General features: G+C 43.8%; 1 protein-coding gene across 1 annotated transcript in view; it reads left to right on the forward strand.

Annotated features, from left to right (window-relative positions):
* The window catches only part of IQGAP1 (IQ motif containing GTPase activating protein 1), a 145,231-nt gene that overhangs the window by 51,418 nt on the left and 68,176 nt on the right, over positions 1-25,637 (forward strand). Inside the window, exons 3-9 of the mRNA XM_044279561.1 lie at positions 12,246-12,402; positions 14,017-14,094; positions 14,373-14,449; positions 17,316-17,383; positions 18,775-18,888; positions 23,392-23,570; positions 24,436-24,526. Of these exons, the coding sequence (XP_044135496.1) occupies positions 12,246-12,402; positions 14,017-14,094; positions 14,373-14,449; positions 17,316-17,383; positions 18,775-18,888; positions 23,392-23,570; positions 24,436-24,526 (764 nt within the window). The remainder of the gene's footprint in view (positions 1-12,245; positions 12,403-14,016; positions 14,095-14,372; positions 14,450-17,315; positions 17,384-18,774; positions 18,889-23,391; positions 23,571-24,435; positions 24,527-25,637) is intronic.

Consider the following 25,637-nt stretch of genomic DNA (forward strand, 5'->3'; position numbering starts at 1 on the left):
ACGCCAAAACAAGCATAATAAAAACTCCCTTTTTTTAAAATGTGTTTTTTATTTTTTTCATTTTATTTATTTATTTTTTCATGCATTTTAGAACGTCAGACATGAACCTTTTGCGAATGAGCCCTAAAGGAGTTTTGGATTATTCTGATTTATAGCTTAGATCTCCATGTTTAATGCGGTATAGAATTATCCACAGCGGTATTTCACAATATTCCTCTTTTGGTTTTCAGTTTCTCAGATTTTTTTATTTTATTTTTTTATCATTTTTATCCATTGTATTAGCCAATGTTAGTTCTCCTCTCTGTACAGTATTCCTCACAAACCCTCTAATTTTATACAGTTCTGGTCAATGCAGTATGGTGTTTGTGTTGGGCATTTAAGGAGTTAATTGGTTCAGGAAGTGCCTGCATGTGAGGAAGTGGTGACTGCTGGGGGTTGTTGTTATTGTCTGCTATATTCTGTGAAGTTGCATCTAGTAAAGTGCATTATTAAGGCCTGTCTGTTCTTGTGTACACGACGGCTCGATAATGAGTGTGGCGTACATCTGTATGGTCTTGTCGTAATGGGGTACACACCTTAAGTAATCCGTATATTAGTGTAGTGTTTTCTTAAGCCCTGTACGTAGACACAGGGAGCGGCAGTAAAAAGCAACCAGACAGTCACAGATGCTGAAAAAGTAAAATTGGGGCAGAATAGACTGTTAAATGCTTATAGGGGTTTAAAACAACGTTTAGCTTCTATCTGCAGGAACGGTGATAAATGTATGATCGCTGGGGGTCCAACTGCTGTGACCCCCCCTAATCATGGGGCCGGAGTTCGCTAATACACTGTGTGAATGGATCATATGTGCTTCCACTAGTGATGACTAAAATGATTCGTACTAATCAAAATCGGTCAAAAATCTGAAGGGCGGGCCCACTGCTCCCCCTTGATTGACAGGGCAAGAGATCTTGTTGGGACCGGTCAATCTTGCGCTGCTACTTTGAACAACAGCGCAGGCGCAAGTTCAGAGGGTCTGCTGCTGCCCCCTGAGCAGCACAGATGCCCATTGTGCATGTGGCGCTACACTCCTGGGTGTAACTATATGTGAGTGGTACATGCACAGTTGGCAGCTGTGCTGCCCAGGATCCTCTGCACGACAGCGCAGGCACAAGATGTCTGGCGCTGTCAATCAAGGGGGAAGGAGTATTATTTTGAGCAGTGGGGCCAGCCCCTCACTGCTCAAGAAAGATGATTTGTGAACAATCCACCGATTAACTCCTCACTAGTGACCACCTCTCCATTCAGACTGATGCAGATACTTCTATAAATACTGTCCAACATGTCGCACCTTTCCGCTAAATGCCGTGAGCGTGGAAAAGAGATGTGAGAAAGCTGGTGCACAGGCTTGGAAAGCTCCCTTGCTATGAGTTTAGTGGGTTGCCCTGTTGATGTGGTGTGTATGGGCTTCCTAAGAAGCCATCGAGTTCTGCATACTCAGCCTTCTAATTTGTGGAGTAATTGAAGCTACGCCTTCCCGCACACGGCAGAACACCCTTGCTAATAGAGTATAAGCCGATGACAGTGACCCTTTGTTACACAATCACGTTGAACTAACTTTTTCCCCTGCTACGGGTTAAGCGAAAATGTATAAAATGCGTTCCCTCTGGGTGTGCCAGTTGAATCTGTGCCAGTACCTAGTTCTTGCTTATTTGCTGGCGCTTTCCCTCTCCATAATGAACAGTGGAGCCAGAGTTTGTCCTAAAACTTACTGAAAATCCCCCTTCCCTTTTTTTTGGTACATTTTTGTGAGAATCTTTCCAGATTATGAAGCTCAGACGTAAATCCCGAGATGCCTTCGGAGTGGATTGCGAGAATATGTAAAATGTGCTATCTCTAGTGAAAAAGTTATTGGCTGTCTATAGGGCCGTTATCTCCCCGTATCTCTTCATCTACTTCCTGTTGTGATCCCAAGAGAATGCATATATCATGACCCATGTTTCCTCACAGTGACCTCCTGATCTCTTCAAATCTCCAACTACTTCCTGCGGTACAAGCAATCTTTGTCCCAGGAGCTGTTAAGGAAATAAAAGTTCAGCATGATGTGTCTGACATACCGTCATATATATTCCATGGCCACTTCTGTTCATCAAATGCTTGACTTACAGCGGTATTACACAGCCCGATGTGGCAGACGATTGTCGGGAGGGAAACGTTCGCCTGCTTGCTAGTGGAGGAGATCTCCTCTGCAGCTTGGGGAGGAATGATCGCCATGCAATCGTTCGTTTCTCGCCGGCGGTAGATTGTTATTAGACACCATGATCTGCTACCTGCAAACGATTATTTGTTAACATGTCAAAAGACTTGGATTGCCCGATAATCTCGTGTTTGCTCGTTGATCGGCCAAACGGCGGCAGTATTACACTGACAGATGATCGCTAATGAGCGTTCATGCGAATGCCCGTTAGTGATTATCTGCCAAAAAATCAGCAGGTGTAATACAGGCCTTAGTCTGAAGCAATGATGAGTTACATAACCTGTCCATACACTAGATTTATGCCCGCGAAACCCACCAGATTCAGCAGGACCTGTCCAACAGTCTAACATCATCTGGGTGTCCTAGCTTCCTACCTCCGATAGCAAATGTCGGGGGAGAGCCTCCTCAAGGGCACTGCCGTCAAGGGGACCTCACTCCTATTTTTGTGGCAGCCTCCTTGTGTGTTTTCTGTTATTTATAGAGATGAGTGAAATGATTATAAATTAATAAAATTTTCCAAACATTTAGGTCAAATCCTAATTTTTAGCTATTGAATTAAAGCAAATCTTTTAATATGGCATCAGCCATTTTTCAGATTAATAGGCAGGAGTGATGAAGGAACATGACCCCAGCCGGTTTGTGTGTATACACACCGGCAGGCATTTGGCTCCAAAATGATAATTTTTCTGCCCATTTTTTAAACATAAAAAATCCTACAGTACAGTGTGTTTAAAAAAAAAAAAGCTGTTTGTTACCACAGTCAGCCATGCTTTCTTTGTCTTGGTGTTGAAGGGGTCGGCCATTTTGTGGCTGTTGTTGAACAGTGTGTATTAGGCTACTTTCACACTGGCGTTTTGGCTTTCCGTTTGTCAGATCCATTCAGGGCTCTCACAAGCGTCCAAAACGGATCAGTTTTGCCCTAATGCATTCGGAATGGAAACAGATCCGCTCAGAATGCATCAGTTTTCCTCCGTTCCGCCTCCATTCCGCTCTGGAGGCGGACACCCAAACGCTGCTTGCAGCATTTTGGTGTCCGCCTGACGATGCGGAGGCAAATGGATCCGTCCTGACTTACAATGTAAGTAACGTGAGTGTGAAAATAGCCTAAGATGATTATATGGCACTTACTATTATAACCTTTTTTATTTCATAAGCCATATCAACTTGTTAGGTAAATCTTCTGTGCTGTCCGCGTACAGGTCCTGTCCATAAGATGGCTGCTGATGTAGGGTCATGTGACACATCACTCCGCCTCCTCCATTCACACACACTGCGCCTGCGCTAAACTCCCAACAGTGCAGATGGCAATGTATTAGAACGGAGTACAGTAATGTGCCTGGTCACATGACCCTTTATCAGCAGCCATTTTGTGGACAAGACCTCTGTGTGGACAGCGCAAAAGACTTGGCAAGGAGGCATATCTTATGAAATATAGAAAATGGTGCAGAATATGAACAGAGCCAATATTAGTAATTGCCATATAGTCTTCTTACAAACACATTGGTCAGCAGTCACCAGAAAGTGGCCGGCCACTTTAAAGAGCTTGCATACAGTCCTAAAGGACTCAAGAATGTCATCCACAACTTTTCCTCAGGGTATTTTGCACTTGCAATTTGGGTTTAATTTATTCAGAACTAAACTGAATTGAACTGACCAATCTGGCCAAATTGAATCTGAATCACATTTCAAGAAGTTTGCTCACCGCTAGTTTTCAAAATTTCTATGATGTTTTGCTATATTGTAGGAACGTTTTCTGTGTCCTTGCATGGTCTGACACAGTCCAGTCAGGGCTGCCAGCACCAGACTGTGCAGGGACACCCCCCTCAACTGGTAACACCCTGTTGGACCTTTATTGCAAACTGCTAGTAATTAATTCAGAACTTCTAGCAGGAATAATAAAGGTATGATGGACACATCATATAGTCATAAGAATAGATGCTCCAGAATTGTTATTGCATGGGGATTTGAAGTACGGTTACTAAAACAGACATGTCAGGAGAGGGGACAGGTCCTCCTTAATTCTGGTGAAGAAGCGAGGGGCTCCTATATTTTGTCTGAACCAGTGCTGACTCAACCCTCCTTCACATCTCTCCATGACTATTCATACCTCCCCTGATATGATGAGTGGACTTTGGAGAGATGTGTGTGCTCCTTTGCCTGTTGAATCATCTTTAGACTGGATAGAAAACTTGAAGGTGTTAATCGATATGACCTGTAATGGGGTATGCTGTGTGATATGACCTGGTAGGGGGTATGCTGTGTGATATGACCTGGTATGGGGTATGCTGTGTGATATGACCTGGTATGGGGTATGCTGTGTGATATGACCTGGTAGGGGGTATGCTGTGTGATATGACCTGGTAGGGGGTATGCTGTGTGATATGACCTGGTATGGGGTATGCTGTGTTCTGAGGTAGATAGAAGAACCTTTTAATTTTGTTGAGACAGGCTGCCCATTAGGGTCCATTCACATGTCCATATGAATGGGTCTGCCTCCGTTCCGCATTTTTGCAGAACGGGTGCGGACCCATTTATTTAAATAGGGCCACAAAAGATGCGGACAGCACACCGTGTACTGTCCGCATCCGTAGTTGTGTTCCACGGCCCCGCAAAAAAGATAGAGCATGTCCTATTCTTGTCTGCAGCCAGGGACAAAAATAGTAATTTCTATCACAGGATGGACCATATGCTGTCCACAAAATGCGGAGCGCACATGGTCTGTGTCCGAGTTTTGTGGATCCCCAATTTGCAGACTGCAAAACACTTGCGGACGTGTGAATGGATGTCTAGGGGCCTCCTGATTCCCCCTCCCGGTGGTACATATGTGGAGGGGGGTTTGAAGAAGGATTTCTCGAGGAGATAAACTGCTGCCAGTCACCTCTTCCTCCCCATAGAGGACACATGCACACTCGGCTGAGCCTGGGGGGAATCGGGAGAGATGGCTATCTGCTGAGTGAATGCTAGGCTACGTAATGTGTATGGCCAGGGTAAAGCCTACTTGTGTTTTCTGGCTCTCACCGGAGCGATTATTTTAATTTTTTGCGTGGAGCCCTTATGACTTTATCAGTAGATAGTAGGATATCTCCTGCTGCGTACACCAGATGTGCTCCTAGCTGAGAATATTACAGCTCGACCTCTGTGTTCAGAGGCTATACCTGAAGTGTTCTGCGTAGAACAGGTCTGACCAGTTGTGCCTTCTTCAGGTTGCATACTTAGGTCTCCTGTAAGACAGATCTGTGTCTACAAATGTGATAGCCTTCAGGACACAATAGAGCTCAGATCATGCGCGCTGCTTTGTTTTTTCCACATTTCATTCCCAACTCCAGCTTTTCCTTCAGTCTGTGATCACAGTTCAGAGGAGGGTTTTGGAATCCAGAAGAACAGAGGAGAAGTTGCTCCACCCAGCGCGTGACACCTGCATTGTGAGACTTGGCGAGATGATGTGCCTGACCTGTAAACCTGCTGTCGTGTAATGCCACGTGTCCACCAGTACTATCAGCAGCTTTTATTCCAGGTGGTACCTGCTCAGCTACAGTAGAAATGCCCCAGCACCAGACTATATGATTATATTATAGGGCGCAGTTTACCCTCCCATTTTTGCACTTTGGTCGAAACAGCTAGTATGCATCTGTGATTAGACAGATGTGATTTAAAGAGCATCTGTCAGCAGATTTGTGCCAATGACACTGGCCGACCTGTTACATGTGCGCTTGGCAGCTGAAGACATCTGTGTTGGTCCCATGTTCATATGTGCCCACATTGCAATGCAGAGGGCACGGCAGTTGCAGAGAGAGCAGAGCCTCTAGTTGTAAATGCAATGCCCCCATTGCTCCTAGAGGCTTACTTGTATATATTAAAACTTCATTCTCAGCAATGCGGACACATATGAACATGGGACCAACACAGATGTCTTTAGCTGCCAAGTGCACATGTAACAGGTCAGCCAGTTTCATCGGCACAAATCTGCTGACAGATGCCTTTTAGACTGCCCTTTAAATACCATTTTGTTCTTTTTATAAAAAGGCCAACATGGATCTTTGGTTTGTTCTAGTGATATAAATCTCCAAATCCCCTGAATAGATCACGAGTAAAAATATAACATATTGACTGCCTGCAGCTACCAGTAGAGGGAGCACAGGAGCTTAATTCATACAGTTACATAGCAAAGTATGCGGTGTGCCATTAAGCTCCCTCTAGTGGTGATTGTATGTTCTTAATCTAGATCTGTGCAAGTTATTTGGAGCGCTATATTAGAAAAACAGGACTTCAACTGCTCAAGGACGTATTAAGAAAAGGTGGACATTCTCCATACTCTTAAGAGTTTTTTGGTACCTAAATATTGATGATCTATCCTTACTATAATTCATTAAGATCTGTTCAGTTGTTCAGACTCTTGGCTCAATTAAAATTGTGGCACTTGGGGACTCTTCTTTGGGCCTGTGATGTCACGTTCATCGGTCACCTTCCCTTTCTGCAGCTCAACCCATAGGTGCCCATCTCAGAACCCTTTCTGCATTTGTTCTGATGTCAAGAAGTTAGAAAATTAGAGAGCCCTCATGTGAATATGCTTGAAGATTAGTAAACTATTAGAGCCATGCCAAGGTGAATGCATCTTTTCAGGAGGCAGTACACCCTTCTTCGGGCAGTGGTGAGGGTGGAGGCTATAATAAATTCCTAATTTGCAAATATATTCACGAGCGTCAATTGCCATTCAAGTGAATGGGACTGATACCAGGCACAGCTGTCACATACCGTATGGCTGTGCCTGGAGTACAATGACGGGCAGGGTGCCAGGAGTCTAATGCCAACTGATTTGATATTGATGCCCTATTCTAAGGACAGCTGCTTGCGGAGTGCCCTTTCTGCTGCAGCTCAGAGGGCGTGTCCGTTCTGTTGCTGCTCTCTCCCTATCACGGCTAAGGAGGCAGTTGTAGGATGAAACGGAGCATGTGCAGCCATCTGAGTGAGGACAAAAAAGTAAGAAAAAAAAACAAACAGCAGGTGGCGCTATACAGATATATTTCATTGAATAACTCAGTGGTTATGCAAATTTTTAATTACATGTAATTACAAAGGTATTCAGATCCTGGTGCTGGTTTGAAAACTGTAGTGGTGGTGCTTGAGTAGGATTCCTCTATATATCATATCCTATCCTATATAGATGAAGAACTCCATAGAAATAGTATTACTTGTGAAGAAGCTGTATTAGATGGCAGTTCAGAGGTTATTACATAAAAAGTGATGCTTCAGTCCTAATAACTGGACCTTTCTCAGACACAGATTGCAGTGGGGGTAGGAAATGTCAAAAACCTGAATGCTATAGAGCAGGCATGTTCACCGTGGAGGAATATAACCTCTATAGTGTCTTACTGTACACTGCTGCTCTACAGTCTTCTCCTTTATGGTATATCTGACCCGGAGCACTGTAGGAAAGTCTGAGACGTGCCTCGCCCTCCACTGATGAAGAATGTGACATGTATAGTCAGATTTTAGATATGGACTGGAGGGTAGGTTTGTTATCAAGATTATGGGGGAGACTTATCAGGACCAGCACGTTCCTGAAATCTCAGAGCTGCCATAGATTTCTGGCTTCATTTGCGCCAGAAAGCTGGTCATGCCCCTTCACACCATTGTCACCACTCCTTTTAGGGCTCATGCACGCGAACGTATTTTCTTTCCATGTCTGTTCCGTTTTTTGTGGGTCGTATGCAGAACCATTCATTTGAATGGGTCAGCAAAAAATAAATAAAAATGGAAGTTACTCCTTGTGCATTCAGTTTCCCTATGGGCTTATGCACATGACCGTATGAATTTTGCGGTCTGCAAAAAACGGATCTGCAAAAAATACGAATGATGTCCATGTTCATTCCGTATTTTGCGGAACGGAACAGCTGGCCCCTAATAGAACAGTCCTAACCTTGTCCGTAATGCGGAAAATAGTACAACATGTCCTATTTTTTTTGCGGAATGGAAATACGGAAAACGGAATGCACACAAAGTGACTTCGTTTTTTTTTTGTTTGTTTTTTTAAATGCACACGGACGTCATCCGTATTTTTTGCAGATTCGTGTTTTGCTGACCGCAAAATACATATGGTCGTGTGCATGAGTTTTTGGGGAAAGTTTTTGAGGGTGGCATAAAATCTGAGAGATGCGAACCTTTTAAAAATAAAAACTTAAAATAAAAAAGTTAAAAACTTTCTACCAGCGCCTTTCAGACCCAGGGGAATTTCCCCCTGCATGTTTTCTGTTGGGCCGGTGTGCGTACGCCTGTATATAATGCACAGTAGCAGAGGCTGGTGTGACACATGCTCCCTGGCAGCATAATAACAGGCCGTGTGTAGTCCGACAGTCCCTTCCTGTGAGAAACGCTCCAGTATTAGATAGCTTTTCCATCTCAATGATGGCAGCAGCTCTGCGCTCTCAACCCCCTTCAGACCAGGAATCTGCTCCTGGCAGCGGCCCAGTCTACACAACTGGTCTCCACAGCAACATCTGCTGGAAATGTGGGCTTTTCTGCACTGTCTTTTTCAGAAGTGCTTGGCAGGGGAACGCCCTTGGGTGAATCGTCTCTGGATAAAAAAAAAAAGAGAATAAAATAAGTCATCAGGTTAAAATTGTTCCCTTATTATTCACATATATTAGGTGGCGTGCCTCTAGATTTCTCTCCAGAAGTGAAGCATGATAGAAGTTTCTATGTAGCTTAAAGCTTTCCCAAAATGTTTTAGTGACCTTTTACCTCTCCTGACATGCCTGTATAATAACCATCATATAACTCTAAGCTGTGCCATTACTCTAGTATTCCTGCTTAAAGATCCTGAATACAGTTCTAGCTTGGTGTTGCCAGTTGGGGGGGGGTTTTGATGTCCCTGCACAGTCTGCCACTGGCTACACTGATTGGATAAGGTCAGACTATGCAGTGACAACCCCCCCCCCCCCCCCCACAAACTGGTAACACCCAGATGGGCCTTAATTTATAAACTTCTAGTAGGAATTCTAGAGGAATGACATAACAGAGTCATTAGAATAGATGACCCAGAGTTATTACAAGGGGGTGCAAATAGTTACTAAAATAGACATGTTAAGAATGGTGACAGGTCAAGAACAAGTATGGCGCCATACCTGTCTGATCTGTGGGGTTTAATATACCATAACAGTCTAATTCCTGATGTCCTACCACTCTGAACCCACCAGGCGTGATCTGTGGAGTCTGAGTACTTCTACCCCCATCAATTCCTAAAATGATGCTGTTTAGTTACCGTCCGCTCTGCGTTTTAAGCGGTATTCCCGCCTGAAATAAACTAGCCAGCCATGAACAAGGTTTGGGAGGTTGGCAAAGTTGGCTAGAACATTATCTGCATCACTTTTGCTCGCTAGAATGCAATGAATAACCATAAATTGCTGAACCTTGAGGGCCGTGGCTTTTCTTTGATACCTTAGGTCAGTGATGGTGAACCTTTTAGAAACCGAGTGCCCAAACTGCAACCAAATACCCACTTATTTATCGCAAAGTGCCAACACGGCAATTTAACCTGAATACCAATATAATATATCTTCCATGAACTTTATCATTTAGCTAGAATAGCTTAATATATTACATTCAGTGTGCTGCCTGTGCTGTTCATAGTGTGTCCTGTGCTGATTAAAGGCAGGAAAAGTCTAAAGCATATTGGTACGCCATAGACTTTTTCCAAGGTGCGGGTGCCCACAGAGAGGGCTCTGAGTGCCGCCTCTGGCACTTGTGCCATAGGTTCGCCATCACTGCCTTAGGTGGTTATAGAAAGTCCTAACTGCAGTGAAGGAAGCAGACACCAGCCGGGGGTCATGAGAACATCACTGATGGACAGGCGGTGGACAACCTGGACAACCCCTTTAAGAATTTATTATAGAAGATGAGCTGTAAGGGACTTGCCCGCTGCCTGGAGCAGTCATTTTAGGGAAAAGGCGAGAGGCAGGAAAGAGGGAGCTGAGATGGTGGAAACATCACGTATTGAGAAAATGGACATGAATCCGCTGATTTCTCTCGTATTATCTGCGGCTGACTCACGGCCGGGCTCTGTGTAGAAGCAGATGCATCATCTCATGTGACAGTCGTTACTTTTGCTAGATTTAGGTTATTCATCAGCCTGGAATTGTCCTGATGTGAAGTGGTTAGTGACCGGCACATGACTGATCACTGGAAGGAATTTATATCCGATTGTGAACGGCCACATCTACTTCTTACTGTGGAGCAGAAATGTCAGTATACAGCAGTAGTGTTTGGGTGTTATATCTTAGGGCCTTTTATGTGCAGTGTAGCTCTGTTCACATCAAGCTTGGGTTGTTTCTGTATTTATTTATTGTGTGCACTTATATAGCACTACTATATCCCACAGCACTTTACAGTACATCACTCACTATCAGTATGTCTTTGGGGTACTCGGAGGAAACCCACACAAACACTGGGAGAACATACAAACTCCATGTAGATGTTGTCCTTGGTCAGATTTGAACCCAGGATCCCAGCGCTGGGAAGTCATTCATCAGTTCAATCCAAATAGATTTCATACGTGGTCCCTCTTCTCCTTTCCTGTTAAAGATGGTCTGCATACCGCCATATAGGATAGGTGTTCGTAAACATGACCATACCTTTCCAGTACTCTAGAGAAATATTACATTTTAAATTTATGCAAATAAAGCTTTTGGTGCACCGTAGGTGGGGCTGCTTTCACTCAGTGCACCCAGCTTCCTCAGCATCATCGCTGCTGGCTGCAAAATCTCAGGGACTGTCAACCAAGAGCAGGAGGCGCGGGGCGGTTATGGCATAGAGATGTGCGCTAAACGGAGCGGCCGTGTCTATGGTGCATCCGAACCCTTATTTGAATAAAAAGAAAAACATTTCTCCGGATTAGACGACCAGATTTTTTACAGAGACGTAAAGTTAGGTTTCAGGGCACCTACCTTACGTGGCGGTATGTCTACTTTATTACTGATTTTGGAGATGACAGACTCCCTTTCAACGTAGTCAAATGCCATACTGTAAGGTGAGGAACATTGCTTAAAGGGGTTGTCTCACTTCTGCAAGTGGCATTTATCATATAGAGAAAGTTAATACAAGCCACTTACTAATATATTATAACCTATATTGCTTCCTTTGCTGGCTGGATTCATTTTTCCATCCCATTATACGCTGCTCATTTCCATGGTTACAACCACCCTGCAATCCATCAGCAGTGGTGGCCGTGCTTGCACATAATACGAAAAAGCTAGCCTCTCTAGTGGCCGAGACCATGGGAGCGCACATGGGCTGGTGCTTTTTCCTATAGTGTGCAAGCATGACCACCGCTTCTGGATTGCAGGGTGGTCGTAACCATGGAAACGAGCAGTGTGTATAATGTGATGGAAAAATGTATGCAGCCAGCAAAGGTGGCAATATGGATAATAATACATTAGTAAGTGCCTTGTATTTACTGCATCTACATGATCAATGCCATTTGCTGACGAGACAGCCCCTTTAAAGCATTGTACGTGACGTTCTCAGTCACATTAGATAAGGGTTAGAAAAAGCCTGGACATCCTCATCTGCCAAATGTCCCTTGGAAGCCCGTGTTCTTCCTGAGTATATTCTGTGATTTGTGTGGGTTTGGAGCCTGGCTGCACTTCCTCCTAAAGTTGTATATTCAATCTACTTTTATACGATTTTGCAACCTTTTATATTACGGGTTGAAGATATTTTCAATTAATCTTAGATTTGAAGCATCACTAGGAATTTGTAGGATTTTTTTCATTAAAATGTTGGGTATTATGAACGGAGATCAGTTTCCATGTCTGCGCTTCCAGCCATCACATGGTACTGGCTCCACATGCAGCACACCTATGGGGGGCTGTCGTAATGGCCATCAGTACATCATGGCCCCGCTCTCCTGCATTGTAGGGGTGCCACTGGGAGACTGACATGGCTGCTCTCCCCTCTTCACCTTGTAGTATTATATATTATTATCTTTCATCGTCCATTGTGGATATTGTTTCAGGTGGATGGAGGCCTGCCTAATGGAAGACCTGCCCCCTACCACCGAGCTGGAGGAAGGGCTCAGGAATGGGGTTTACCTGGCAAAACTTGGAAACTTCTTCAGCCCAAAAGTTGTGTCTCTGAAGAAGATTTATGATCGGGAGCAGACCAGATACAACGTAAGCGGTTACTACTCTAATGTTACTGAGCGTTGTCCCAGTAGATGGTGCTTAATGTTTAATATGACACTATGCAGACACATGCATCCAGGTTAATGTGTGCTTTAGGCCTCATGCACACGACCGTTGTGTGTTTTGAGGTCCACAAATTGAGAATCTGCAAAACATGGATGGCGTCTGTGTGCGTTCTGCAATTTGCGGAACGGCACGGACAGCCATTGATATAACTGCCTATTCTTGTCCGCAAAACGGACAATAGGACAGGTTATATTTTTCTTGCGGACCACGGAACGGAGCAACAGATGCGGACAGCACACAGAGTGCTGTCCGCATCTTTTGCGGCCCCATTGAAGTGAATGGGTCCGCATCCGAACTGCAAAAAATGCGGCTCAGATGCGGACCAAAACAATGGTCTTGTGCATGAGGCCTTACTGTGCGTAGCTCCCTGACCTCACCTGTGAAGTAGGAAAATGAATAGATTGGAAAATGACATGTTATTATTTGCCTTAAAGGGAACCTGTCACCGGGGAAAAAAAACGAATTTATACATATGCAAATTAACCTGGGATGAGTCCTGTACGTGAGATGAATCGGGGACAGGACTCATCTCAGGTTAATTTGTATATGTATCAAATCGTTTTTTGTTTTTTTTTACACAATAAAAGCACACAGAGCTATAGGGACTGGGTATTGTGGATATGCTAGCGGCCATCTAGCAACCCATGTCCTCAGCTCTATACACAAAATCCTGGTGACAGGTTCCATTTATAGGGGTTTTAATATCTTATGAAGTGCTGGATTATCACCAGGACCCTGGGATATGCTGTCACTTTATGATTGGTGGGGATCCAACCTCGAGGCCTCCACCGATCCTGAGAATGAAAGGGTTGCAGCACTGGTGTACCATATGGTTTTCATTTGTTTATCTGAGGCTTTATTCCCGAGTTGTGAAACTGTAAAAAAAAAAATTAGGCCTTTGGGGCAATGAGGTGGTCACCATTGCTCTGGTAGCACTCAAGCTCCACTCCTTTTTTGCTTTGCCACTGCCTAGCGCTGTCAATCAAAGCCGCCAGGGAGGGGCTGACAACAGAAAGGCCTGGAGCTTGGGTACAACTTGTGCAATGGCTATGCCTTCTTTGCACCAAAGTATAGAAGGAATCTCAATTAGCCCACTCTACTTGAATGGAGCTTGACTGCAGGTGGCCATGTCTTACTGTGAAGGAGTGCAGCGCTATAACCTCGCTGCGTCCACTGGGATCATAATATACAGTGATTGACATACTGATGTATAATCTCTCCTGGGATTGCTGCCCCCCATGTGGAAGACACGGGCTGACTGTAGGAACAACCTAGTATTTCGTTGAGGGCTGGATAAAGGCTGGGACATATGTAGCGTATGGACAATAAAACATTATATCACAAGCGGCTGCTACAGGGGAAATAAAAGTATTACATGGGACCATCCGTGCCACACCTGGGCAGATCGGGCCCTCCTATGTAAGAGCTGCTGCTGGCTCATGGACCCCCTTTATGACACGAGATTAAGGAACTTGGTTGTTTGTCCCTTGCTGCCGATCACCGTCCTATATCTGTCGTCTTCTCCTTCTCTTTTAGGCCACCGGTCTTCACTTCAGACACACAGACAATGTGATTCAGTGGCTTAATGCGATGACAGAAATTGGCCTTCCAAAGGTAGGCTTCTACATTATACCCCGTGAAGGTATCCTAAGGGGCAGATATGCTGTGCATTTGCCGCCGCTGCATGGCGGGCAGAAAATCTGCAACAAAGTGGATGAAATTTAAATCTAATCCAAGTGGTGCGTAAAAATGTCTGCAAAATTTTGCAGTGCAGAGGGTAAAACCTGTGGCAAATCCGCTGCGAAAATCTTTGCCGGACCTTCTGCAGAATATGTCCTAAGTTTCTTTTCCGTGTCTCTTTTTTAATGCTCTCCTCCACACTGTTATTGCAGATTTTTTACCCTGAGACTACAGACATCTACGATAGGAAGAATATGCCTCGCTGTATATATTGCATCCACGCTTTAAGGTACAGTATATTTTCTCGCATCTTACCTATATGACATTTCTGTGCATACGAGTTGATTTTTGGCACGTGTATCGGTATACCCAGACCCCCGTTTCCTTTAGAAAGGTCTCTTGACATCTTGGTGTCAGATGTGAGACTGTCAGTACGGGGCGGGGGTGCAGTGTATGGAGAGACAGTATAGTAAATGGAGCTATTAGATGGGCGGATATCGTCCATAATGACCGGTAAAGGATCCTGCTGTGAGTTATGCTGCTGGGTGAAGAAACCCTTCTGATTTCCTCAAAGATAAATCAAGAACTGGATTTTAGCTGCTGGTGATGTGTGTCTTCCCTGCAGCGCCTGCTCAGACTTGTTTGTCTTGCAGGGTGATCAATAGGAGTGGCAGCTCAGATGAGATCTCCGTCTTGTAAATCAGCCTGGCATTCGTATTTCTAGACATAATTGAATGTCTTGATGTAACTTGAACCATGGTCATGTGCATGTGAACAGTGGGTGACGAGGGTTGACACTGCTCTTACTAAGTGGCCTCCTGGTGGAAATAGCCTGTATTTCTTACTAGTGTCAGGCATTAAGAGGCTAGATAGGAATAGATATATGGAGGCTGGTGTGGGGGCATGACACAGAAGGTAACAGCTGACAAACACTGATTTTATGTGCCGCATAAACAATCAGATTTGTCGGCATTTGTCAGGGGGTCTGCAGCGCATAGACACGGGGCAGTAATCGGTAATGAAAAGCATTTGTATGACTGTTCGTTCCCGATGATTGTCCTGATAATCTACCCATGTAAATGGGTCTTTTTGCTTGTACAGATGAAGAAGTCTGGTGGTCTGAAATCTGCCCACCTCTGTGGTGTTTGCTAAAAACCGTCTCTAGAAATATGATTGTTTTTACACCATAATAACACTGGACCACCAATGACTAAGTGATCCACAGGGCAGGCACCAAAAGTCATCTCTCCTAGCCCTGTCAATCAAAGTGGAAGAGGGGTACACAGGGCACTGGGGAGCATAGAGATAGCGGTTCTCTAGCACTGCAGCCGGCCCCTCAGTGCTTGAATTAAGTACCATATTTACACCCTATAAGATGCACCTCCCCATAAGACGCGCCTAGTTAGTAAAATAATAAAATAAATATTTTTTTCATCAGGACCCCCCTCCCCATTGTTAATCAGACCAATGTCAATGAGATCTCACTTCAGACCTCTAGTGGTAATTAGACCTCAGATCGGACCCCCCATTGTTAGACCCCAAATCAGACCTCAGATCACACCTCCAATGTTAATCAACTCACCTCTCCTGTTCCGGAGACACTGCTGCCATTCCTGAGATCCAGCGATCTTACTGCCACGCTGTGTTGTAACCCAACGTCACACAGTGTGAGGTCAGAGTGCCCCTACATTGTCATGCTGTGCGCAGGTCACAGCACAGCATATGGAGCCTGCAGGAGAAGATCAGGGAGCCGTGAGTTCTGAGCCAGCACAGGGAGAGCTGTATTCACCGCTCCCTGGTCCTACTGTACTAATGAGCGCTTCCATAATGGAAATGCTCAAGACGCACTGACATTTGTCCCCCACTTTTGGGGGGAAAAAAGTGCATCTTAGGCCTCATGCACACGACCGTTGTTTTAGTCCCCATCCAAGCCACCGTTTTTGCGGCTCGGATGCAGACCCATTCACTTCAATGGGGCCCCAAAAGATGCGGACAGCACTCCATGTGCTTTCCACATCCGTTGCGCCGTTCCGTGGTACGCAAAAAAATATAACCTGTCCTATTCTTGTCCATTTTGCGGACAAGAATAGGCAGTTATATTAATGGCTGTCCATGCCGTTCGGCAAAACACACAACGGTCGTGTGCATGAGGCCTTATAGGGTGAAAAAAAATACAATAATTTTGCATAAATATAAAAAGTTAAATACTTTGGCAACTATTCAACCTAGAGTTTTTTTTAAATATATATAATTAGATCATGGTACTTTAAAGTGACCTTCCAGTAGCTCAAACATGATATACAAGTCTATAGGCGACGAGTCCCTGCGATTTATGAGCTGAAAAGCTTCCAAGGAGAAAGATCTCGCAGATCTTTTTTATTTTTGAGACTTTTATAAAAAATTTGAGACCCTGATTGTAAAAATAGTAGACGTAATTTAATAGCCCCTTACAAAGACCTGTTCCTCTCCTGATATGTGGATGGATTTTTGGTAAACACTTGTATTCTCGTGAAATAACAATTCGGGACCATCTTTGTGGCATGGTGTCCCTCTGGTATTCCCAATATAAATATATGAATAAATTGACAATTTGGCGTTACCATTTCCATTATGTCTAGGTGTTGTGCCCTTGCAATGTCTGCCATGGGCAGCACTGATTGGACAATGTCAAGCTGTGCAGGGACAAACTGGTAACGTTCAGTTGTCAATTTATTGACAAACTTCTAAAAGGAATAATAGGAGGGACGGCACAACATAAGCCTTATAAGAAAAGATGCTCCAGAATTATTACATGAAGAATGCACTCAGTTACTAAAACAGAGGGGGACAGGTCCTCTCTAAGCCTGCGTGTCCCTATAACCCCTGCTGTGCACCACTTTCTTAGTGCTCATTAGTTTGGAAGATGACAGCTCGTTAGCGGGCCTTTCAGAAGCATTGTTGCCGTTTAATTGCCATTTAATTTAGTGTTTTTTTTTCTACTCTGTGTCTGTGTGAGGCGTTCTTCATCTGGAGAGAGCCCGTACAAGTTGTGTGCAGCCAGCAATGCGTTTCCTTCCATGTAGCATGTGAGGGACCCGTCACTGGAGGTCGCTCTCTGTGCAATAGCATTATTTCTCATACAAACACCAATTGTCTTATTCACTGCTCTTTTTCAGTCTGTACCTGTTTAAACTAGGCCTCGCCCCGCAGATCCAGGACTTGTATGGGAAAGTGGAATTTACAGGTCGGTATTCATTCTTTTTTCATGTTTTATAGAAATTAATTGTATGTAGTCTGCTAGTCACTTGTAAGTCACCTCTCCTTGCACAAGGACGTGTTGTGTATACATAGTATTACTTGTGTTACATGTCCCGTGGGACATTTTACTGTATATGTTATTGGGAGAGACCGCCCGTAATCCATTGCAGCAGGTTCAGTGGACTGCTTTCCCAGCACTTTTACCTGGTAAGACTGAGTTCACATCAGCGGTCAGCCTTTCCGTTCTCCTTATTTTGGAGCGGAGACAAAAGTTGCGTGCGCAGGACTTTTGTCTCCGCTTCAAAAATCTTCCTCTGAGCGGAAACCTAACGGACCCCATTATAGTCTATGGGGCCCGTAGGCTCAGATCGGTTCAGTTATGTGCCGAATCCATCCTTTCCGTTCTCCTGCTCCTATAACGGAACAGGAGAACGGAAAGGCTGAACGCTGATGTGAACTCAGCCTGACAACACAATTAGAGAAAACACTACATATATGACCATGAATAATAATAATATTATTTCCAGTAGGTTTTATGTGTTTTGTTAAACAGTGTTAATACATGCTTATAGTGCATTATCATATTTATCCCCACGGGGTTGTCACTTTAGCAAATGGCATGTATTATGAAGAGGAAGTTAATATAAGGCACTTACTAATGTATTGTGTTTGTCCATATTGTTTCCTTTGCTGGCTGGATTCATTTTTCCATCACATTATACACTGCTCGTTTTCGATATTGGGCTACTTTCACATCTGCGCTTTCCCTTTCCGCTATTGAGATCTGTCATAGGATCTCAATAGCGGGGAAAACGCTTCAGTTTTGTCCCTATTCATAGTCAATGGGGACAAAACTGAACTGAACGAAATGGAGCAGACCAGAATGCATTCCATTCTGTTTGGTTGCGATCCCATCGTGGACAGAATAACACTGCAAGCAGCGTTTTTCTGTCCGCGATGTGGTGGGGAGCAAGACGTTTTCTCTGACACAATAGAAAACTGATCCGTCCTCCATTGACTTTCAATAGTGTTCTTGATGGATCCGTCATTGCTATTTTAAAGAGAATACAACCGGATCCATTTATAACAGATGCAGACTGTTGTATTATCGTTGCGGAAGCGTTTTTGGTGATCTATGACAGATCCAGCAAAAACACTGGTGTCAAAGTTGCCTAATTTAAATGCAACATTTGCACTACTTTGCAATTGTCTTGCGCTTTAATGTCATGTCGGCCATTTAATTATTACAGGAAATGTCTGTTTAAGCTCATGCTGGATTGAATTTGCTTGGTAATACTTAATTTTATGTTTTTTTATAGTATTAATAGAAGTTAATTTTTTAATACGTTGGAATGATGTTTTATCCTGTGTTCACAGCGGAAGAGATTGACATCATGAAGAGTGAGCTGGAGAAGTACGGGATTCAGATGCCTGCATTTGGTAAAATCGGAGGAATCTTGGCCAGTGAGCTTTCCGTAGATGAAGCTGCATGTGAGTACAGGTTATGTAGGGATTTGTTATGGAAATGCCCTTCTGCTTAGCATGCGAAAATGTGATAGTTCTTGTCCCATACGAAAGTCTTTTAATCTCTTCTTGCATTATTATGTACATATATATCGCAGAAAGAACGTCCCACCCACATTCCAAAATACATGTACCTGATGGAGATCACGTGGGGTACAGAAATAAAAACTGTGTACTGCAAAAAGCTGTGTACACATAAAAATAAAAACGTTAAGGCTGATAGAAGGCTGTGATATAAAAAAAAAAGGGCTTGGTACTTAAGGGGTTAAGTGTGTTTCACCAGTGTGCACTTAGGGAGGCTAGGGGTCCCTCCCCCGGGGTAGTTTGGCCCTTTCATTGTGCTCTTCAGTGGGGATACTGGACGTCGAACCTCTCAACCCCCAAACATTGATGGTCGGTTAGGCTATCGGGGCTAATGTTCAACTAGTTCACCAATTGATATAACCAAGTTCACTATTACAGCATCCATTACAGCTGGAAAGATTGCACATCCTGATAACGGTTGTAGAGGGTAATTTTAGAATTGGCTTTTTTGAGGGGAGGGAGGGGAGATCAGACAAGGAAGTCTTTTTGAGCAGATGTCGACCGCTTGATTGCCTGATACAAGCTGGAATTTCAGATTGTATGAGTGCATGCCGAGTATGCATGTGTTGTTAATGGGAGAAAGGAGAAAGCCTAAATTGGCAGATTCCATAGACACATATAATGTTTATGGGCAGCTTTATTTTCCATGACTGACGACCTGGTGAAGAACTAGAGTATATTAAAGTGACTGTCCAGCAAGGAGCTATGTAAATCATTATATGCAGAGGATGCTTTCCTGTGGTTTACTTTCTTCAGATCTTGCTCCTTGGCTGCTGTTTATCTCTGTTTCTTAGGGCAGAGCTGTGATCTGTGACTACAGGCTAGATGTACAGTATTGCCTACAAGGAGTCTGAGACACGCCTTCTGTGTCCTCATTGGTTTGCTCTGCTCCTCTCTACCCTCCCCTGCAGTTCTGTCTTCTCAGATTGGCTGCTGTATATAAAGACATGTCAGTCAGATGATTACCAGGAAGTCAGTGCACCAAGGACTAATTTTTTTTATTACAGAATGAGGTGATGGTATAACTAGAAAAGGATGGACCCCCTCCCAAGTAACTTCTCTGCACTCTCCCCTCCATGGCTACTCCTGCAATGGACAGGAGGAATAATCAAGAGTTTACTTTACAGTATGCCACCTGGGCCTTGTATTCCCCCTTAGCCCCCCAAAGTTGAATCCCCCCCCCCCCTCTTAGTGCGCCCACACAGTAGTCATCCCCCTTGGTGCCCCCACACAATAGTCATGCCCTCTTAAGGCTCCCCTCACGTTAATCATGCCCCCATAGTTTCTCCCCCACATGGTAATCATGACCCCTTAGTGCCCCCTCTTACAGTAGCGTTTTCTCTGTAGCGTTAACAAAATAAAAAAAGTAATGCTCACCTAGCCCCGGTCCCTGATGAACAGAGCAGATCCTGCACTCCACAGCAGGCTGCTATGGCGGAAGGTCTGCTCGTGGAATGAGGGCAAAATGATTATAAAGTCCAGATTACCCAACAAGCAACGGTTAAAAAAAAGATATCAGATATCTGACGCACATAAGCAAACAACTCTCTAAATAATCACTTGATGCTCGTTCATGAATAGAATATATGCCCTTCTAATAGGACCCTTAGTAAGGGAGTATTCTAGAGGGTCACTTTAAGGCGGATTAGATCTGTGACAACCACCTCCAGTGAGACCTAGTAGCTGCTGTGCTGTTTTACTCGGAGGGCGCTGATGTTTGTAACATATCTCTTTTTTTTGGAGGGACTCTGTTCACAGACCTCTTGCTTTCATCTACTTAGAAGCTATTTCCTGGAGGTCATTATCTGTACAAATGACTCTTTGGGCACATCGGGCAGGTTGCCAATTCTACCCATTAAATTCATTTAGCAATCGAAAAGTGATTACGTGACTTTATAATGACTGGAACTTTCCAACACAATGGGCCTTTAAGGGCCTGGTTAAAACCTATTGGATTGTTTTCAGGAGGATACGGGAGAGCAGACAGTATGTTATTGTGCTTTGTAAGATGCACTATTGAACACTTTCTGTTGTAGACGTCCTCTGGTATTATACTTCATCACATCTTCTAATTATTGCAATGTTTTCTTTATTTATAGTAAAAAAAAACTACTTCTCCAAAATGTTACTCATTCAATGTCTTAATAAAGGGATGGTCAGTGGTCTAAATTCCAGATTATCCTTTCAGTATGTGTATAGAGTGTGGGTGGTAGCTGGAGTACCCACACAAATATGGGGGGAACATGCAAACTTTACCAGAGCAACAATGCTAACCACTGAGCCACTAGCTGCCCCGACTAATGTAGTCACATCATGTAATGAAGTTTGCCATTTTTTAGGCACATGGGGCAGTTGTCGGCACTGTATTTGCCAGCGTTATTGCCACTCTACATGAGACAACTCATTTTCTAATAACTCATAAAAGATGTACCCATTTTTTTGCTATTGAGTGAATGAAGATTTCAATGATCATTACCCTTTCTAAAATTCCCCTCAGAGACCATCTGAATCAAAGGCTAAATACAAATAAATGCAGGGTGACCCACCTGATAATAGCTAATTTATCCCCGGAGAGTTTCGGAGTACTGAGCCATCAGTCGGTTTGAAGAAGCAGTAATTCACTGGCAGTCTTTTCCAAAAAGTGAATGGACTGGTAATCCAGAGTGGACACCATAGCTTATCAGTCACTTCACCACTGTAACACATAGCCCACCACCGGCCAGCTGCTTCTTCCATCAGACCAACAGACCAACAGCTTAGACTCCAGACCTCTCCAGGATCATAACGGATATTGATTAGGTTAGTCATTCTGCATTTATTTGCATTTAGCTATTCATTCTGGTGGAAGTAGCTTAGGCAGGTAACTGTCTGTCCTTAAAGAGACCGGTCCTGTACGGAGACTTACAGGAAATACTCCTGGGTATGGAGACTTATTGGCAATGCTCCAGGGGAAAACAGTATGCAAAGAGATATCTCCCAAGTAACTTTTTGTATATTTTCTCCTCGGAGCATTGCAAATAAGTATTCATACACAGCTGGTCTCTTTAAGGAGAGCCAGTACACTGCTTAAGCTCCATCCGAGGCCAGCCAGAATCCTACTCCATGTTGATGAGGGGCAAGCACCCCCGAAACAGTGGTCTGTGGATGGATGTTGAGTTGCCTTGGCTATTTTCCCTTGTCCTGTCCGAAGGCTTCTTAAAAAGTTGAATTTTGACCCTTAGGTTGCCACTACCACAAGATGGCGCTAGCGAAAGGGTTATTTTTATTTGAGAGATATCTCTTTACATATTCTGGTGGAAGAAAAACATTGATAACAGTGATGGGTAGTTTGCAGTATTGACCTTTCTTACTGTCTATTGTAAGGAGGACATGGCGAGCTGCTGACTATTAACGTTATATAGTAACGCGGTAGTGGCAATAATAACATGTGGTCATCTACTACCAGCAGTCCCAAAACAGTTATTTGGATATACCACTGAAAATCTGTGGCACAGGTGTGATACCTTATTTATTAGTACTTTTTTATACAATTATGACCAGAGCAAGTGATTAAATGAGAACTAAGCACATATAACAGACCTCACCACAAATCTCCCCATTGACTATGCTGTATACCGGAGGTGCACAACGTTTTCTGGTTGGTTCAGTTTGGCAATGTGGCCCCCAATCATGAGGGCCGAAAATATAATTTAAAGGGGTATTACCAACTGAAATACTGTATTTCTGGCATATTGAACACAGAGTACACACCATTAATATCTAGTTGCTCTTCTAGAACTCCCATCTAATGGGCGAAATAAATGAAGAATGCATGTGAGCAGCCACAAGACATAGACATACATGTCTGTTACCAGATGGTTTGGGGGGCTGCACGGAATAGTATCAAGGTCCGCATGTGGCCCCCGGGCCGCAGGTTGTGCACCCCTGCTGTATACAGATACCCAAATGACAGTGCTAGCCTCAGATGCCCCAATGGCGGCGCCGTCGTCCTGGGCCCCAATGGCGGCGCCGTCGTCCTGGGCCCCAATGGCGGCGCCGTCGTCCTGGGCCCCAATGGCGGCACCGGCCTCAGATGGCACAGTGAAGCCTTTATCCTCTAGACAACATTTAGTATGAGGCTGGCTGTGAAAGTTGTAGACACAGTCCAATTTGCGAAAATAGTATTTCTGGGACTCTGTACTATATTTTTGAAAACAATATTGATTTATCTCTCGTACCTGTACACTTGATATGTGGGGAATGTGCAGCGGGATATTTGCCCATTTACTGTGTACCACTCGCTCATCTTGTTGCCTGACTGGCTAAGACTTGTATTGCTTGGCTGGAGCAAATCAATTTTGCGGAACAGATATTGAAGTTTTGTATAATCTCTCTGGTATTTTGCAGTGCATGCAGCTGTAATTGCCATCAATGAAGCAATAGACCGGGGAGTTCCTGCAGAAACCTTCACTGCTCTGAAGAATCCTAACGCCATGTTAGTTAATCTTAATGAGCCCCTTTCTACTGTTTATCAAAACACCCTTTATCAAGCAAAGCAACATAAAATGGAGAATGCCAAGAAACGGGTGAGTGATTATTTATATGAATCCTGCCAACCTATAAACTTCTAATCTGTCAAGAAGGATCTGAAGCACATCAAAGGTTCAGTATTCTCTCTGTCTGCACACTAGGTCAAAATGGCTGAGGAGATCAGCTGGCAGCCTAATGTTTATAGGGATATAACTATTCCCCCAATATTTTAATTTTGGGGAAAGTGGAATTGGCCATCTTTTATTTCCAGAGGAAAATGATGTGCTGCCAGAGATCCTTGCCTATTCTCAACTTCCTGTTAATATAAAAAAGAACTTTCATTGGGAGAAATAGCTGTTGGCCGAGTGAGCTTTCATCTGTGAGCGATCACATGTGTTTGGCCAAGATAAGGATCAGATTCCAGAATAATATAAAGTGATCAGTTGTACATGGCCCCAAATCTTATCAATAGAAACTACAGTTGAACCCGCAAGAAATGAGCCCTTACAAAGCTTTGTAGACCAAAATATAAAAGGTTATGGGTGTCCAGGTATGGCGATTCAAAGACAATGTTTTTTTCCAAAGTTTATTTTTTTGAATAAAATTATTAAAACATAACAAAGTTTATAAAATTATTACGGCTGTAATGGTTCTGACCCACAGAATAAAGGTAACACCCTAATTTTTCCGCCCAGTGAAAAAATGCTGTAACAACTAAAATCCTAAAGCCATTTTTTTTAGCTTCCCAATAAGTCATATGGAATACTGCATGGTGCCATTAGAAAGTACATGTTCCACAAAAATGGGGGTTATAGCTTTTAGAAAGCAGGGAGTAAAAAAAAAAAAAAAAAAAAAGTTTGACGGTAAGGCACTAAAAGACCAGTTGTATTAATTACAGTTCTGTGTTTTTTAATTTTTCAGATAAATTCTGAGAATGAGGGGGCCGAACGAGATGTGTACGAGGAACTGCTAACTCAAGCTGAAATACAAGGCAATATCAACAAAGTGAATTGTAAGTATCAGAGTTATTAGCTTTAGGCTACTTTCACACTGCCGTTTCTGGGCCCGCCTGTGAGATCCGTTTCAAGGCTCTCGCAAGCGGCCCAAAACGGACCAGTTCAGTCCCAATGCATTCTGAATGGATAAGGATCTGTTCAGAATGCATCAGTTTGCCTCCGTTCAGCCTCCATTCCGTTCTGGAGGCGGACACCAAAACGCTGCCTGCAAGGCCTCTTTCACACTACCGTTTTTTTTTTCCGTTTTGCGGTCCGTTTTTTGCGTTCCGTATACGGAACCATTCATTTCAATGGTTCCGCAAAAAAAAATGAATGTGTTCCGTATGCATTCCGTTTCCGTATTTCCGTTCCGTTGAAAGATAGAACATGTCAAATGTTATGCCCAGCCCAATTTTTTCTATGTAATTACTGTATACTGTATATGCCATACGGAAGAACGGAACAACGGAACGGAAACGGAACCACAACGGAAGCAAAAAACTGAAAAATGGACCGCAAAACACTGAAATGGACATACTGTAGTGTGAAAGAGGCCTAAGTCAATGGGGACAGATCCGTTTTTACTGACACAATATGGTGCAATTGAAAACTGATCCGCCTCCCATTGACTTTCAATGTAAGTCAAAACTTATCCGTTCATGGTAATGCAAACGGATCCGTTCTGAACGGATACAAGCGTTTGCATTATATGTGCGGATCTGTCTGTGAAGATACCAGACGGATCCGCACCTAAACTCAGGTGTGAAAGTAGCCTTACTTATTTATTTGCTTTAGTTACGAATGTTATCCAGCCAGGGCACACGTGCTGTACATGTCTGTCTAGTGCAGGCTTCCTCAAACTGCGGCCCTCCAGCTGTTGTAAAACTCCCACAATGCCCTGCTGTAGGCTGATACCTGTAGGCTGTTCGGGCATGCTGGGAGTTGTAGTTCTTCAACATCTGGAGGGCCGCAGTTTGAGGATGCCTGCTCTAGCGTATTGCTGGCTACATTTACTGAGCATATCTACAGCCGAGAATATACAATATGTAACTCTGTAACAGGCTGCTATCAGTGTTTAAGAATAATTACTGCTTAATTCGTTGTCACAGTTACAGACCTAATTTACAC

The sequence above is a fragment of the Bufo gargarizans genome, chromosome 2 (genome assembly GCF_014858855.1).
Source record: "Bufo gargarizans isolate SCDJY-AF-19 chromosome 2, ASM1485885v1, whole genome shotgun sequence".
Taxonomy (NCBI): Eukaryota; Metazoa; Chordata; class Amphibia; order Anura; family Bufonidae; genus Bufo; species Bufo gargarizans.